This window comes from Apteryx rowi, unplaced genomic scaffold, assembly GCF_003343035.1.
Source record: "Apteryx rowi isolate R43461 unplaced genomic scaffold, aptRow1 scaffold_51, whole genome shotgun sequence".
NCBI lineage: Eukaryota > Metazoa > Chordata > Aves > Apterygiformes > Apterygidae > Apteryx > Apteryx rowi.
This window is the reverse complement of record NW_020450772.1, coordinates 1569144-1586434: the sequence shown is the minus strand read 5'-3', so window position 1 is coordinate 1586434 and position 17291 is coordinate 1569144. Positions and strand designations below refer to the sequence as shown.

At 47.6% G+C, this 17291-nt stretch overlaps 3 protein-coding genes across 3 annotated transcripts in view; 1 reads left to right on the top strand and 2 right to left on the bottom strand.

The window, feature by feature from the left end:
- LOC112972927 (claudin-19-like) overlaps positions 1 to 6271 on the top strand; it is a 50811-nt gene extending 44540 nt beyond the window's left edge. Inside the window, exons 9-10 of the mRNA XM_026080163.1 lie at positions 3578 to 3688; positions 5075 to 6271. Coding sequence (XP_025935948.1) covers positions 3578 to 3688; positions 5075 to 5174 — 211 coding nt within the window. The 3' untranslated portion in view covers positions 5175 to 6271. The remainder of the gene's footprint in view (positions 1 to 3577; positions 3689 to 5074) is intronic.
- A 987-nt stretch (positions 6272 to 7258) lies between these two features.
- Positions 7259 to 8690, bottom strand: DUSP28 (dual specificity phosphatase 28). Its single transcript, XM_026080063.1, is given in 3 exon segments — positions 7259 to 7283; positions 7285 to 7382; positions 8343 to 8690. Coding segments are annotated over 3 exon segments (471 nt in total).
- Positions 8691 to 16110: 7420 nt separating this feature from the next.
- The window catches only part of GPC1 (glypican 1), a 91355-nt gene continuing 90174 nt past the window's right edge, over positions 16111 to 17291 (bottom strand). Inside the window, exons 7-8 of the mRNA XM_026080101.1 lie at positions 16736 to 16911; positions 16111 to 16439 (exon numbers count right to left, since the gene is read on the bottom strand). Of these exons, the coding sequence (XP_025935886.1) occupies positions 16222 to 16439; positions 16736 to 16911 (394 nt within the window). The 3' untranslated portion in view covers positions 16111 to 16221. The remainder of the gene's footprint in view (positions 16440 to 16735; positions 16912 to 17291) is intronic.

Here is a 17291-nt window from a genome sequence, read left to right as displayed (position 1 = left end):
CACGCGCAGTGCGAGCTCAGAGAAGGGCCTGTCTCTCTGTGCCAGCTTCAGATGGAGCTTACGCCGCTACCATAAGAGGGTAGGCAGCGAGCTTCTTGCCTGCTGCCTTTGGGTGAGGTGAAGCCCATTCTACGCCTTCTACAGGACCTTTCAGTACTACGTACCTCACATATTTCTCGTCCAATTAATTTTTTCACCTTGCATGTCATTTGCAGGAACTGCTATTTATGTAGCCTTGATGAATGTGGTTTTCCATGTTCCTATCCATTAGGAAGGAAGGAAGGAAGGAAGGGAGGAAGATTGTTCTTGTCTGTTACCTAGAATAGGTCATTTTTTAATGGCTACTCCTTCTTTGGCATCAAATATATGCTGCATTCATTCCCTTTCAGGTCCTTCATCATCAGTGCCTTCTCGCTCCATCATTTATTGCTCTTTGTTGACGTGGTGACTCCTGTTTCTGGGAAGGCTGTGGTACCAGCAGCCACTATTGTCTGGTTGTTCACTTTTTGAATGGGCATTTTCAAATTTTTACCTTTTCTGCTGCTCCCTGGGAGGAGTGTGAGATGTTTAAATGCCTCAGATATGCAAACATCTAGAGCTAGATGCAAATAGCGAGCAAAATTCTAGCAAATAGCTAGAGTTTTGTACCCCTCAGTCTAAATACCAAAGATATTTTAGACCTTCACCTTTTCTTCTTCATAGCATTGCGATGTAGACTTAATGGACTCTCACAARGAAATGTGAAAACTGTGTAGAAACCAACTTAAACTGAGTAGCAGTGACCTGCAGGTAGCTGAAAAATGTCACTCAAGTGTCCTGCTTGTCTTAAAGAAGTTCAGGAAATACTTTTTAMCATATATTAGCAGTTCAGCATTTGTCTGCCTTATGAATTAAAATGTGGCAAAGTTTGTGAGAGTATCAGCTCATAGAGTTGAGCATAAACAAGCTTAGAGGAATGAAAACCCATATTCTTGTCTGATAGAGAAGCAACGATCTTCAAAACCAAGTGCTGGCTGAGGACAGCTTATCTTGGGCAATGAGTTTATCAGTTGGTAGCAAGGGTAGAGGTGACTGGGTGGGTCCTTTGGAGAGGGGGAAAGGGAGAAGGAAACAAATAATACATTGTCTGTGGAACATGAAAGTGCTGATTTGAGGGAGAGGGAAGGTATATAATGCACCACTACCTCTACCAAGTCTRTAATTTTTAGATCAGTAGAACTATAAATCTTTGGATCCTAGGATCATATTTGAAGTGTTTTATAGGTTGCCCTTGAGGATCAGTACTGAAAGGTCAGAGGTGCAGTGCTTTGTTATGAATCAAAGTACTTTAAGCAATTTCTTTTGATGTTTTTAAGTTGCCCTTACMTTACCAAACAAGCAGTTCCAAAGAAATTGCGCTTGTTAAGACCTTTTCTTTATGTTTTCTGTCCCCTGGAGAGAATTATCTGAGGGGCAATAAATGTGTTAGAGGGCCTAAACAACTGATGATAAGGAATTCCAGTCAGTAGAATAGCTAGTGAGTTTTATAGTTATCTGCTGTTGCTGCGGGGCTCCAACATCAATGCATGTTAATCAGTTACCAGTTTGTTTGCATTCAGTAGCTGAAGAGAACTTTTAGTATATCTAAACTTGAAGTTTAAAACTACTGTTTTAGGCAGCAGCTCTTAGTGAAGTAACTTTGTTCATTGGTAAAGGCAGGCGTACTGTGTTCTCTTGAGTAAGTTTATCCTCCTTGGACTCAGTGAGAAGGGCTTATTTTAATTCAATTACAGGCCAGTATTGATCTTCATACTTCTCAAACTGGCAAATCTGTTTTTTTAGACTGCATGTTTTTCTACCTTCAGCAAATGAATTTTAGTTTTACTGTTTGTTCTTACAGAAACTTGCATACAACTGTGAAGGAAACCTGAATTCTCCTGCAGCTTCCTCCTATAAACTCTCCTTTGGTATGATGACTACAGCTTTCCTGTCAATAGAGAGGCCACTAGTGAGCAGAAACTGTCGCATGTGCTGGTCAACAGTTGTTCCTTACTATTCCTCCAGCATTTTTTTCCCCCCATTTCTTGAGTGCCATTTGAGATGATGATTGTCTCTTGCTCTGTGTTTGCACGGTGCCCAGTGCAGTGGGGACCTGAGCTCTGTTCGGGGCTCCGCTGTGTGACGGGAGCACGGAGGGGAGCGACCTCCTAGAAACCACCAAAGCTTTCCTGCTAACAACTAGCTCTGCAATCAGAAGCACAGATAATCTCGAATAATGTTTTTATGTTTACAGATAGCAAGAAAATACACTTATCTGGTTTCAGCATACCTGCCACACAGTCCACAAGATTTACCTTGCCYTTGCTATTGGCTGCGGCACTTAAGTCACCTGCTGGACCTAAATGATTCAGACCTTTCTGTCTGTGTCATGAGAAATAGCTAACCACAGAAATCAGTTTTCTGTGGATGTGATTGCTAAGTCACCTATAAACAGCTATTTATATAGGGCTAGATTTTCCTTTCTAATAGGAAAATCAGGAAAGAGTAATTGTTTTCTGTGTAGTCTTACAGCAAACTTAAAATCCCAAAGACTATTCAGCACTCTGTCCCTGCTGATATATATTTTTTAAGTTATTACTAGATACTCTCTGTTGCTGAAAGACATTTATAAGYGATCCCAGGGTGAATAAGAATAGTTCCCTATTTTGCTGTATAGAACAAGACCCTTCAGGAAATCCTCCAGGCTGAGAAAATCACTGATAAAGAACCCTGACCAAAAGAGTAGGCATGATTGAACCTGCTACCGTCTGGCGGGAGTTTGACCAAAAAAAAGAGGAAAATGGAAGTTTTTACGTTTGCGCAAGAACTATATCTGTGATGTCGTTGTACCCCTGTGGTCTGAGATACCCAAGGTACAACRGAGTTCCTCTCTTGTGTGCTTCCTTCACATGTATTGATATTTAGCATGCTCTCTATCCAAGTACTAGATGGAGTGGTAATTTCTAAAGGTCGTCAGCAGCTGGATGCCCTTGTCCTGGGTTTGGCTCTTAAGAACCTCAGTCAGTTAAGACCTGAAGAGGCAGGATTAATTAAGGGGATTAATGASTAATGATCAGACAGCTAATCTGGAATTCTGCAAATGCAAATGAATTCACATATAGCTTTTCTTTTTCCATGCTCCTTTTGAACTATTCAAAGTGATTGCTTTAGATGGATTCTGTTTTTAGAGTCACCCTCTCTTCTTTATGACAAACAATTTACTGAATGAATACGATTATTTATTGCTACTTATCTTTATGGTTGCTTACCGCTTTTTGTTCCGTCACTGATATAGCAGCGCACTTAAATATGCACTTAAGAGTTTTACTGACCGGAGACGGAAATGGGTCTGTTCTCGTCTGGTAGCTATTGAAGTACCTTTCAGTTAGCTGATCGCTACCCAGAATGGAATTTGTTTGCATGATTCGTGCACCTTATGGCTCGGTCTGAAGAAACCGCATCTGGCGTCACACCTTATAATATAACAGCAGAGAAATGTCTAAAACTTCTCTGTGTGATTCTGTTACATGCTGCTTCCATGAAAGATTTTATGTTTCAGGTATGAACTAGGAGATGCTTTGTACTTAGGCTGGGCTGGATCTATTCTTTATATGCTTGGCGGGCTCTTCCTGACCTGTTCGTGCAAAGGGAAGAAAAGAGAGAAATACAGGTAATTTTGAAATTGTCAGTTGAAATAGCAACTGTCAGTTGCATATTAGTAATCCCCATTTTCTATTTGTATACTCTATTATCGCTCCCTCATCCCAGTGTAAAGCTGCAGCCATATTAAGTCCAAACAGGAACCTGTAACTGCTAATTCAGTGCTATGATGCATCACAGGCTTGTACCAAATACTTGTACCCCCTAAATACTGCACTTTTGATACATCGCAATCAGCAATCATCTATTACTAGTCTTTCATAATTCCAAGTACTGTTGATACTGCTAAAATCTGTATGATAAAAATATACAAAGAGCAAATTTGCCTTTGTTTTGCCAAAAGAAAAGTATATAAAAAATATGGTGTATTATAATTAAGTTCTTTGCCTGCAATGCTCACTACTATTAAAATAATCAAATGCCACATTTAATTTGAAGAAAATGTCATCACATTTTCCTCCAAAAATACAGATTGTTAGAAGCCTATGATTTTTCTCTTGTTTCTTATGGAATGCTTTGTTGTGCCTCAAATCAGAAAAAAAAAAAAAAGATTTCTGGCCTCCATACTTATTCTTGCCTGGATTTTTTTTTTTTTTAATTTTAAATTATTCATACATGTAGAAGGTCCCTTTCTCAAGGAGAGGGATGATGTTGTCAAAAAATAGCAAAATTAGCCAGAACAACCCAAATGGTCGGGAGGATGTACTGTCCAAAGTTAGGAGAATGCTAACACAGAAGGAAAAACATCCTCACTGCTGCTGGATTTGACCTTAGGAAAGTTGTGTCAAAACAGCTAATCAGCAAGAGTATTCCTCTGATACTCCATTGCATATTGAGCCTAAACTGATGTCATTTAAGTTTCATGGTAATATTTCATCAGTYGCTTTGGACTTTCGATCTGACTCACCCTACCTTGGTACAAAGTACCAAATGTATTGAAATCTATTGAAAATCAGGTAAAACTGGTGCAGACAGTAAAAGTTCAGCATGCCGAAGGACAGACGAAGGGGTTGGTTAGACTCCAGATGCTTCTGCCTTCCTTTCTCATCGTCACCTTGATTCCTGTACTCAGAATTGCAGCTTGCACATTCTTGGCGCATTCGGGTCTCGATCCGCTCCTGCTTTAGCCCGGCGACCATCAGGCCTCGAAGCGGCGCACGTGTAAGCTGGGAGCGCAGAGGTTGTCTCTGGGTGACAGCCTCCCGCTGAGGAGCCCAGCTCTTCCTCCTCGCTGCGGGACTCGCAAGGACAAGAGTCCTCTAATTTCTGCGCCTGTGTGAAGCATCTGCTGTCAGTGGGTTGGGTACAGACCTAAATGAGCAACCGCCTCAGTGTCTGAAACCGTAAAAGTGTGCGCAATCCTAATTATTTTATATCTTTTTTTCTTAATTTACAGTGGCAGCAAATATGGCTATTCCGTAGGCCAGGCAGCACCTCAGCAGCTCATTTACACCAAAACCTCTGAGGCAGTCACGAGCACCAAGGAGTATGTCTAAACTTACATTTTTTTACATTACTTGCAAGGTTAGTAGTTCATGAACTCAAATAAGAAAGTGACCTGGTTCCAAGTTGCAAGCTTTCATCTTAATTTGGAGATGCTACATGTTTTAATACCTCCTTCTGGGAATGGTTTTAAAATGGAAATAGGCTTCTACAGAAAATGCTGTGATGTGAAAGCCTGTGGCATGAAGATTTTTCTGCATGCTAAGAAGCCTGGCAAAATTCAACCACAGTGTCTGGTATATCCTGACAAATCAAGAGCAACGGTTTTATATTTTGTCTGACTCAAAAGTGTGGAACTGATATGCTGTAGCTGACTGCAAGTTAATATGGCTCACTGTTAGGAATCTGTTGTATTTTCATTAATGGTTCACTTCCTATTTTTGTTTAGCTGCTTTAGCTTTTGACAGTAAATAAGCCTTATTCCACTGACTGACTGAAATAGTTTTTTTGGTGAGCGGTATCATGGCCATTAATAAGGATATAGTAAATATACTCTGTGCTTGAAGGCTCACATTATACTGAAATTCACATTATGTATGCTAGGCTAGATGATTTATAAAAACTTAAAAAAACAACAACAAAAAAAAAACCCCAACCCTGAACAACCCTGAGAAACAACCACTCACCTCCAAACCTGCAGAATTGCAACAAATTCCTTGTTGGATGGAATGAAGATACCAAAGATAAATGATATAGAAGGACCCAAACACTGTTGGAAGTGGAGAAAGCATCTGATGAGCGTGTGCCTTCAGATAACTAAGAAGCTATTCCCAATTTTAGATTTTTATTTCTGTATTCTGAGACTTTAAAATAGTTCTATTTTTAACTTTGATCAGTCTTTAACTTTGGAAACTTCTGTTGCATGTGAATCGTCTAATTCAAGTAATTGTGCACTGGCTTTATTCTCCATCGCTGGTCAGTCATTAGCATTTCTGTCTGAACCCRCCCTGCTGCTGGGACAGGTATTTTGCATTACGCAAGCACTTAGACAGCGAAGGTGAGCTAACTTTCCGTAATATTGACTCTCTGAGCAACGTGGAATGGAATTTCACGCTGTACACTCATGGCTTTCATAACTTGTCACTTTTAAATCGCAAATGTATTAAAACAGTTCAACAAAACACATCCGTACTTCTGTCTAATTGTAATGTCTTATGGCAAAAGGTAAATGCAGTCCGATTTAGAAGTTTCATGCATCTTCCCTGATGCCCTAAGAGAGAACTTCAACAGGGCAACCTGCCCTAGCAGAAACTATTTAGCCATGTTGCGTGCATGCAGACACAGCTGACTTGTATGCAGACACATTAAGGCATGAATTTGGGTGTTGACAGATCTTATTAAGCTAAATAAGTAATGCTAAAAGGACTGAAGATTGCTTTTAGCTTGCCAGTGTTGTCACACACCCCCCCAACTGTCACTACTCTTTTTAAAATCATCCGTTTGGTATTTAGGAGGATACTTTTAAAAGCAGAAAAGGTATTTAACTTGCATGGTGGGAGCTGAACTCCTCACCATCTGCATATGCTGGCCTCTTTTTTTTTTTTAATATATAATCTTATGATTTTAGTATAGTTGAAAGTAAGGAAAATGCAGAGCTCAGGCAGAGGAGAAGCAGTTCTCGTGTCAGTGTCGCACTGAAGACTGCGCCCATTCACGAACATTAATTATGATCCATAGGTGAGAGAGAGATTCAGACCTTGGTCTTGCATCAGCTCTTCCACTTACATCACTGGGAAGTTGAGTTAAAAACAAGAGTAGAATAAAACTGCTATGCAGTAACATATTCATTTGTTCAATGCATTATTATCATATTCAGCATCACTCAAGGGAAAATAAATGCTTAAGATAACTGTGTTTAAGGCCTTCCACCACTTTTCTGTTTCTGTTGCTTTCCCCTGTTTATYGGCCCCTTTCCCCTGCCCCTTCAGTAGTAATTTTCTCAATGATTTTAATGAGCCGGCATCTCATTTTGGGGTGTAAGGTCTTTTATTTATTAGTGACATATAATGTGGTTGTGATTTTTTTTTTTTTTTCCGTCATAAGCCTCTTTTTTAAAATAACATTGTGTGATGATGTTTTAAAGAGAATTAAGTCCTTTGCTCAGCAGACTGCTTTCGCATCTTTAAATCATCTTCGTATCTCTGCAGCTGAGCCCAAAATCCTGGGTTGGGTTCTGCTTCTGGTCTGGCAGCCTTCACAGTCTGGAGAAAAAGGAGAGACATTGCAGTAACAGTGCAGGGAATCAGGCAAACTGATTTCTTCCTCTCAGTCTTTTGAGAMGATTTACTTCTTTGGTTTTGGTTGTGCTATGGAATAATGAAGCGATATTTTGGTGAGGTGACCTCACTCTGTGCGTGCTGAAACCACCTGGCTTTATTCCATGCTGCAGGATGGGCAGGACGTGAGAAAGGGCTGTTGAGCGGGCTGGAAACACGAGCGTCCCTCGCAAAGCATGGCAAGAGCCTCTCCTCGCTAAGGGAAAGGGACGCCTGCTCCTGAACCTTAAAGCCTATGTCTAGCGGGACACAAAAACAGGTACCTAAATTAGGGACTTTAATCATATACCTACTAGATGGATGAAGACTCCAAGGCCTTAGAGAATAAGTCATATACCTATACTTATTTTACACACACACACACACACGGTTACTGTTTGTAGCTAGCCTTAAATTATTCAGTAGGCATCCTAGATGATGGCTCTTTGCTGTGTTGAGCTGTTACATAGATGATATGTCTATGACAGCTTTAAGAGCAAATCCTGCAAAACAGCTTCTGCAAATAGCTTGTTTTTTTTTTCACTAACTTGCTTCATGTCACTGACTTTAACTTCACTTGTCATGAATAAGCAAATGATAGTGGGAAGGTTCACACAAATAGCCAACTCTGCCTGCATATTTTGCTACCAGTGCTTAAAGCCTATTTGCATTTGTGATTATATTTGTGCAAGAAACCTAGTTTTGAATGCATATTTGTCCAAGTAGGGGGTGRTGGTGGTGGAAAAGTTTACAACAGCATTTTATTCAAATAGCGAATAGCTAAATATCTGCTCATAAACAGGCAAGAGCACCAACCCAATGCTATGAGATGGCACGACTCGTAGTAAGCATTGCATTTCTTACCCAAAAGACGTCTAAACGTAAATTTGGGCACGGGTACAATACCGCAAAGGCCTCCTGGAGCGCGAGGTTTCGGTGCCGCATGAGATAGGCGGTGCAGACGGCGGCCGAGCGGCTGCGGCCGTTCTTGCAGTACACCAGGCACGTCCCGCCGCTCGTCACCGCTTCCTCGATGGCGTCGCCGCACCGGTCGAAGTACCGGTACAGGTCTTCGGCGGGATCGTCGAAAACAGGCACGCGCATGCAGTGGGCGCGCGGCAGGCCCGGGAAGGGCTGCCGCCTGGACACGTTGATGCAGAGGGTGACTCGCCGGCGCGCCAGCAGCTCCGGGTCGCGGGCGGCCTGCGCCGAGCCCAGCAGCAGCCCGGCCGCCACGGGCCACGGCGGGGCCATGGCCGAGCGGGGGCACGCGGGGCGAGGCGAGGCGAGGGCCGCCGGCTGCCTGCCGCTCCCGGGCCGCTGCGCCCTGCGCTATATTTACTGCCGGGCTGCGGTGCGGGCGCAAGGAGGCAGGTCCTAGCGCCGGCGAGCGCCCGAGCAGGGGGCGCCGGGCACGAGAATGGCTCAGCGCCCGCAGGGCGGCCGCAAAGCGGTGAGCTTGGCACAGCCCCTCTTCTGATAGCGGCTTGGTGCAAAAAGATAAAAGAGCAATCGTGGGAAAAGAAAAAAGACTCCCGTATCATGGGCGCAGGAAATCTGCTGCTGCGATCAGCACCGACGTAATGCTGAGTCGAGCTGAAGGGAAAGCCGGGGGGGGGGGGGCGGATTATGCTGCAGTCTCCAAGCTTAGGGGGGTGTGTGTGTGTGTGTGTGTGTGTACGTGTCGGTGTCGCTGCACACCCGCAGTGAGCCGCCCCCGCTCCCTCCACCGGGCCGCTTGAAAAAGAAAAGTTTGTGGCAGCACTTTACGACACCCTGATTATCGTGTGTGCATGAGGCATATTGTGAAAATGTGATAAAAACAGCATAGTTTCATCAGGCCGACTTCTCTCTTTGAGAGAGTAAGTTATTTACCAGGAAAGATCGCTACGGCAGCTACGCTTTTTCTGGCGTTCCGTAAACCGCCGGCGCGGCGCGGTGCAGCRCGGCGCGGTGCCGCGGGAGAGACGAGCTGCGCCCGGCGCTGCGGGGCCGAGGACGCCCGCGCGGGACGAGCCGCAGCCGGGCTGCGCGGGAAGGGGAACCCCGCGGGCAAACAAACACCCTCCTTGCTGGCTGGACACAAAAAGGGTATTTGTAGCAAATGAAAAAAAAAAAAGTAACTAATAAAGCAAGGCATTAGAAGAAGGCATTTCATGCAGAAGTGCGTGTGGCCTTTTGGGGCAGGCAAGAGGCCGCAAAGTGGAACAGCTGCTTACCGGGAAAAAGGCTGCTATAATTAACCACTTAAAGTCACTAATTAAAGTTAAGCCCACTAATTTAGGCTGGGCTGTGATATTACTGCTCCTCCAGCAGTAATAATGTGGCAAAAGCCCTAACTGATTTTATGAGGCAGCACGAAACCATTTATTTAAAAAGAAGCAATATGTAATGCCATAATAATAACTATCTCCAAGCCCTGTATTTTCTGTAAATGTTAACTCATAATAACATGTTATTAAACTCATCATTAGCTCCTAATACACTAACACCTCCCATTATAATTTTCAGCAGCAAATAATCCACATCTCTTGCGGGGAGGACTGCAAATGACTGGAAAGGAAAAAAGGGGTGAGACCTAAAAACGGCACTTAATGACCCGAGCAGCAGCAGCAGGTGGCAGTTGCTCCATTGCACTCAGTGGAGGCTGAGGAAAAAAAAAATCAGATTTTTTTTTTTTCATGTACTTTCCATTTAGCAGTCACCGCCACTGATTAAGGTTTTCACCTTTGGAAACTTCTCCTTGGTTTTGATTTGACTGAGCAAGAGTCCTTGATTCTTCATGCCGGAGAGAAACCGTACGACCACCCACGTAACTCGTCCCTGGGGGCTGGGCGACTGACAACGCAAGAAGTGTTGAACGTTGCCAGCATTTCCAAGCTCCAAGTGCCCATTTGATCCAGGCTCCACTGAGCCGCTCACCGTGCTCCAGCCACATCAGGAATACCGACCAACATCTGGACATGCCAAGGACGATGACGGGACCTTTGCCTGGCAGCTGGGTGACCGGAAAAGTCCCCGGGCCCCTCTCCGCCCCCGCAGACAGCGTCTGTCTCGCAGGGTGCCCCCACGCTCGGATGGCTCCAGGACCTGCGAGAGCCCCAAGAGAAACGGCCGTCGTGGGGTCTGCAGACCCACCATAAAACGCGTTGCCTCGTTCCTGTGACAGGGCCGTCCAGGCGAGTGACACCCCCCACCTGCGGCACCTTCTCCTTCCTTTTCTTCTCCAGCCCCTTCGTGAGCTCCTCGTCCTGCCAGACCTGGAGCCCGGGCAGGCCTGGGAGGCGATGGGCACTCTGCTCGCCCCGTCCACGCAGCGGGGCAGCAGCCCCACGCAGCTGCAAGGCGAAGTGAGGCTTTAGTCGGCTGCCCTACGAGGAGCGCTCCCCCCCATCCGTGAGACTGCGGGCGTCCGCAAGGCTCCTGGCCAGGCGGGACTCAGGCCGCTGCACAGTCTGATCGTCGTCCCCCACGCGGCCTTTCTCACGTAGCTTTCCCATTGCTCTGGGAAGCCGACAGCCACACACCTAACGTGGAAGATGYCTGACTGTAGTTGCCTTGATGAAGGTCCTCTCATCAAGGAAAGGCTGATGAGCCTGCCCAGAAGGTTGTCCCTTCCCACCTCCCTGCAGTGCATCAGCTCTGAGGGTGGAGGGGGCACGAGGACAAGGCCGGTCACCGTTACGGGGAGGGTAATCGCAAGCTAAGCGCCTTAGATGCCATGTCTTGGCTATGCAGACATTTCACTCCTCTGGAAGAAGCTGGTTGAACTGCTGGGCTGAAAGTCTCATCCCCTTGCTGGAAACGGTCTGATGCCTCAGTCTCAATCTTGCTGGGGCTGCTCTGGGGGTTTCTGTTCTTGGTGCTGCTCCTGCAGAGGTGTGGTGCAAACCTCGGCTGCCGCCAGCCCCAGCTGTGGCTTGTCCTGGTGCTTACAGCTGGCCCAAAGGTCACTGCTCGGCCAGGGCTGCGCCATCTCACCAGGGGTTTCACTTGGTTTTATGTTTCAATGGCCCCATGCAGACCCTGCTGCTGATGGCATGGGTCAGCCTGGGCCTGCCACCTGCCCCACTTTCATCTGCCTTCAGGGTGAACAGGATTGTCCTCACAGCCAGCGTAAATCTCTCGTTTCAATTTATGCCATGGTCCCTCGTCCTCCTGCCATGCACCGCTGTAAAGAGCCTGGCTCCATCTCCTTGGTGACCTCCTCGTAGGTACATGAGTGCCCTTAGGGTCCCCCCGAAGCTCCTCGTCTCTGGGAAGCCGAAGCTGGTCTTCGCTTGCATTGGCCATACATCTTTCTCAATTTCTGAGGAGTTAATTTGCACATGTATGTTCATCATCTTAGCAAACCAATAAAAATGTTTTAATAMACAAACAGCTCTAAGTGGCCATCATTTAAAATCATAATTAGACACAGAGGAGGCAAAGGAGGTCTGCAAACAACTTTTTCCTAGAAGACCAACGTTTCTACACTTGTCTGTATTGATATGAATTTGTGCATGTGTGTATAAATAGCTGCAACTGCAGGACATTACACTAAAGAAATACCTACCGACTCAAGGGCATCACTCAATTTATTAAATTTAAGTGATACTTGCTTCCAGGCAGATGCACTTTTACTAGTTTCCAGTTACCAAGTCTCTCTCGGAAACACTTCACTAGCTGCTTTTGACGAATTACCTTGACTCCTGCATTCCCCTGCTCCTGGAGAACGGCGGAGAGGCAAACACGACCCTGCTGCACCGTTTCAGTCTCCGGCACTCGCTCGAGACCGAGCAGCCACAGGGCTGTGATGGACCAGCGCTCTGCTTCGCTCGCGCTGAGCTCTGCCAGCAGCTGCACTGCTACAGGGTCACAGCAAATAATCAGCACGACACTTTACATTGACAAATACTAACACTGATTCCTCGTGATATTACATCGCGACTTTTTTGTGCATTTACATGAGAAAGAGAACGTTTAGAATACTTGCCTTGATGACTTAAAATTTGGCGCATCTTGTTTCCACATACACCACATCCATCAAATCCTAGCAGTTGTTTGTCTAGATTACACAGGATCGACAGTAGGGCAAACTCATATTCCCAACATTCACACTATACCTTTACAAACCCTGTGTTTTAAAGCAAGATTTCCTTCTTCAGGACTATTGACCCGGCCTTTATCAATGCCTTAAAAAGGGGGGGGGGGAAGGAAAAAACCCTCCTGCAAACCCAACTTAAATGGAGAAGAAATAAAACTGCCCTGTAACTACAGATTTAAGTCTCCAGCCTTTTTATTTATACAAGGATTCAAAGAACATATTTCAACTTTAGATAAACAGTGCAAGAGAGTTACAAGTACCTTGGTAAGAGAAAGAAATAGATAACTGTCCAGCTATGCCAATAAGTGAAATAATTCTTATTCCTGCAGATAGAAATGCATCTGTTTAAAGCAAAGGTGGACTTTAGATATTTTGTTATACCATAGACCCTACCAAGCCCACCGGAAAACAACAGGCAGTTTGTCATTTGTAAATGATAAGTAGCTGCGCTCTCAAAGCCTTTAACAACCCTCACCCTTAGTCAGAAGATACGCATTATGGCACAAAAGAGCAGGCTGAAAGACAGAGACGCCTGGAAATCCACGATTCCTGGCTCCCCACRTTGCAGGGACGGCGTCTGTGTTCATATTCTTCACTAGAGCATGAACCCCCTCTGCATCCCTTGACAGAACAAGGCTTTTCCGACCCAAAACACCGCAAGTCACCGCCTCGGGAACTCCGAAGCAAAGGTTTCTCCCCCCTCCACCCCTGCTCCCCTTCAAAGCAACGAGCCCAAAGCCAGCAGCTCTCCCTGGCCGCGGGACGCAGCCCTCGACAAGGGACATCCGCAGCTCAGGGACGTTTGTCACCGTTCTGAGCGGGCACCGCGCGCCCCCGGCACAGCGGGGAGGAGCCCCTGGACGGCGTCGCCTCCGCGCCCCCCCCGCGGGATGCTGACGGCTTCGTGTGACCCCCAAGTTTTGCAGCCCCCAGGAAGGCTGAAACAGCCGACCTCAGGACCCCGAGGGACACCAGAAGTGGGAGCATAAAGCCAGCAAAAAGGGGCAGATATTAGGAAGGGTTTCTTCTGCATAGCAACTGTTTCTTGAGGCTTTTCCGCATTAATGTGGGCTGTGAGGTTATATTATTGCAAAAGGACCAAAAATGTGGACTATTAGATGGTTAAAACATGAACTGGACCAACAATACATTCCTAGCTTTGCACTTAAGGTGTTCCTCTTTGTGCCCATAAGAAACTTGGAGTGTAACAGGCTGACAGCAAACTTTCACTGCATGGAAAAGGAAATGGCAAAGACTTCTGAATCTTCCTGTAAAGCAAAACATTGGCCTTGGTATTCATTCTTTTAAAACCCCAAAGTAACCCCCCCCCTTTCTTTTTGCAGAGGGTACAATGTTTTAATGCCCTGTCCTCTCTTGCGCTTGAATGTAAAGTTTCTGCAGGATCTGTTGTAGGGATTTATGCAACTGAAGGCTAATTTGTTATTGGCAATACTGTTTAAAAAAAAAAAAGACAGTATTTGTTTAGACCAGTAAAAGTAATGTCGAACTTGACATATTTCTAGAAGTAAATAAGTCTGTCTACACCCATGAGTTGTGTGTCTCCGCCCCTGGGTTTTGATGGGTCTCGTAGCATCGCCTGTCCCTTAGCCAACCGCCAGTGTCTTGGAAGGATTTTGTGGCTCCCATTTTTGAAACCCTACTAAATTAGATCAGTTTTAACCTTACTAGAAGGGGAGCACAAGTCAGAAAAGCTACACAGTTAGTCATCGTGACTTGAAGCAACCAGTCAGTCAAACCTGGCCGACCCTCTCTGCCCGGCTGAGGAGCCGCCGCCTTCGCTGCCCGGCCCCAGCACGAAGCGGGGCAGGAGACAACCTCCCTCCTCGTCCTCCTGCATGGCCTGCCTCAGGTTCTCTTCTTCCCTTAGATTGCACATTCTAGAAACTGCTAATGTGAAAAACTGGGGGTTTCGTTCCTTTCTTAGCACACAACCGACCCCCGACCCCCGAGCCCACCATGCTTGCTCAGCACGGAGCCGCGTCTCCTCCTCCGGCAGGACACAGGAGATGCTCCAACATCTGCTGCGCTCCTGAAGATGAGCTCCTGCCCTCCCTCTCCCTGGTACAAGCACATTTGAAGCTCAACCACCCCCCTGTAAGAACAAAGCCCAACCTTTGGGCATGCGACTGCCCAAATGGTCACGGAGACTGTCCTGCACCTACAACCCCGGCTAAACCTACGGCTCCAGCCGACGCCTGCTGCATCCGCAAGCTGAACGAGCCTCTGGAAACCCCTAAGCACACAGCTCTACCAGCACAGACACCCCTACAGGTACCCGAGGATATTTATACCTTTCACTGACCACTCCCCAACTCCAAACCTGGTGCTAAGTCCCCCCGCCGGCCCTCGCCCTGCGCTGAAATGGGGCTGCGGGCTGGGCATCCAGCCCGCCCCCTCRCCCCGTCCCTGCCGCAGTGAGGAGAAGTGTGCAGGAGGATGGGGAAGGGGTCAGGGAAAGCAGGAATTCACTTAAAAAACAATGATGCAACAAGACAAACAGACACTGAAAGAAAAATACCCCAAATACCCCCCCCCCCTTAGGTGCTACCTGTGGGTCCRTCTTCTGGGCACAGACACTGTCGAGGGCTACGAACCACCAGCCCCTCTCTGCCCGCGGCACGGCAGCTGCTCGGGGTTCGCGCCCGCACGCGCCTGGTGTGAGACCTCACAACCGGCCGCAATGCTCCAAAGTCCCTGGTYTTTCTTACTACCAAAAATAGGGATTCACATCCGCAGTTGGGGCCAGAGGAGGAAGAGGCAGCACAACTGTCTGTCAAGTGAAGCGTCCTACTGTGCGTGTTTTCGTCTCTCAGTTACCTACCACGGTACTGCACTGCAGGTAGAAATTGGACCATTATTACTTGGGTTAAAAAAATGGCCTTGCAACTAGCATGCAAAGAAAAAATACCCCAAACCCCACCCCTAACACTCATTCCCAGTCACTTAGATGTAGGAGACCTACATTTAACATTGTCATCAGCTACGAGCTCTAGTCAAGAAATCCACTTGTGACCTTTCCAAAGAAAAAGGGAGTTCTGCATTTTTGGGTCCAACAGCCACTGCCAAACTGTTTCGGTTCAACCCACCAAATCTGCTCACACCCCTACTACATACAAAGATGGAAGCGAAGGAGCATCTCTGCCTGCTTAAGAAACACAGAGGAACCCCCCAAAGAGCCCCTGACTGCAGCACTTGAGAAGCGCCGACGATCACGGTCTCTCCATTCGGCGTTTCCCCGCCGCGTTTTAGACAGCAATACGTTAAGGAGCGCTCCGGCCAACGGCTGTGGGACAGGATCRGGGAACTGCATACCCTGCTGCAGGCAGCAAAACGGCTGCCGCCGAGGGGCCGCCGGGTGGCCCCAGGAGGCCTCTCTGCAAAGGCTCGGTTCAGCCCCCACAGCCCCTTCGTGGCAATAACAAAACTAAAACAACGAGGTACGGAAAGAAGGGCCCAGCACTGGGGAAGAGACCAAGAAAGAAGAAAACAGCTCGAGCACTGCCAGGAATAGCAAACAACTGAAACCTTTTTCTCCTCCCTCATTTCTTTTTTCTTTTCTTTTTTTTCTTTTTTTTGCCAAGGTGAATTAAATATGTCCTTTTTGTCGGTCGGTCGGGTGGTTGGTTTTGGCAAAGTGAAGCCCTCGGCCGCAGTCTCTTTCCCGGCTGTGCTAGCGAGTTACCGCCACAAGTGCTGCGCGGCAATAAAAGCCACCGAAAGGAGGATGAGGAAGGCAGAAGGCAACGATCTGCTGCTGGCCCCACTGACGCCGTGTCCCGACTGCTTGGGAATGGCGTGCGTTTCTGGCTGCCTGGTGCTGGGGCTCTTAGAGAGTCTTTTGCCGCAGACGTCATCAGGACAGCCGTCACCGCTCCCGGAGCCGCTCATGTCRTCACCTGCGCAGAGACAGGCTGCGGGTGAGCCGGGCTGGCCTTCCTCGCGGCAGCGCGGCGCAGGGCGGCCTGGCCTTCGCCTGGCTCGATGGGGCCAACGCGGAGGAGAAACGCATGCAAAACCCCTTGCACCGCTGTGGGCAGCCCCCAGCCCCCCTGCACAATGACACCTCTGCTGTGGGTCAGCCACCACCGTCATGGCCCTGTGGGGCCTCTGCAGGCCACCGGGACTGGAGGCTCAGCCCCCCTCGCCTGCCGGTGGTTCCCTCCCCGGCCCCTGGGACTTCTGCTAAACTCACTTGCGTCTTGGAAATCCACATCGTTCCCGATGTTGGCRTTGCCCAGCCGGTTTGTCATGATCTTCAGCTGCATGATTTGCTGGCGAATGGTCATATCTGGCTTGGTGATGTCCACCTCCACCTCCGGGTTGTTAATCTGGTTAGCCAGGCCGTCCCCCATCACCTCGGGCAGGTAACTATGAAGGAAAGCAACAGGTTTCGGCGCCTCCCCCAAGATAAGCTCACCTCTCCCTATTACAGGTGCCAGCGATAACCCATCGATTTCAGACCATGGAGAAGCTGCAGGCTGGTGGCGTTGGTTTGTCRAGCAGCCTCTGTACATAAGCGGGCCGTGAGCATCCCCTGGTGCCCAGGGGCAGGATGAGGCCCCCAGTACCTCTGTTGGGCTCCCAAGCTCCTCAGGAGAGCAGGGGAGGAGGCTGAGAGCTGGCGACCACACCGGGCAGGGAGCCGAGCTCCCCGGCAGCCCGTACAAAAGGGACCCCATAAGGCGGCGGAGGGCAATGCCGGCACCGTGGTGGGGCAGGCAGGCTCTCGCGTTTGCCGCGAGGTGGCT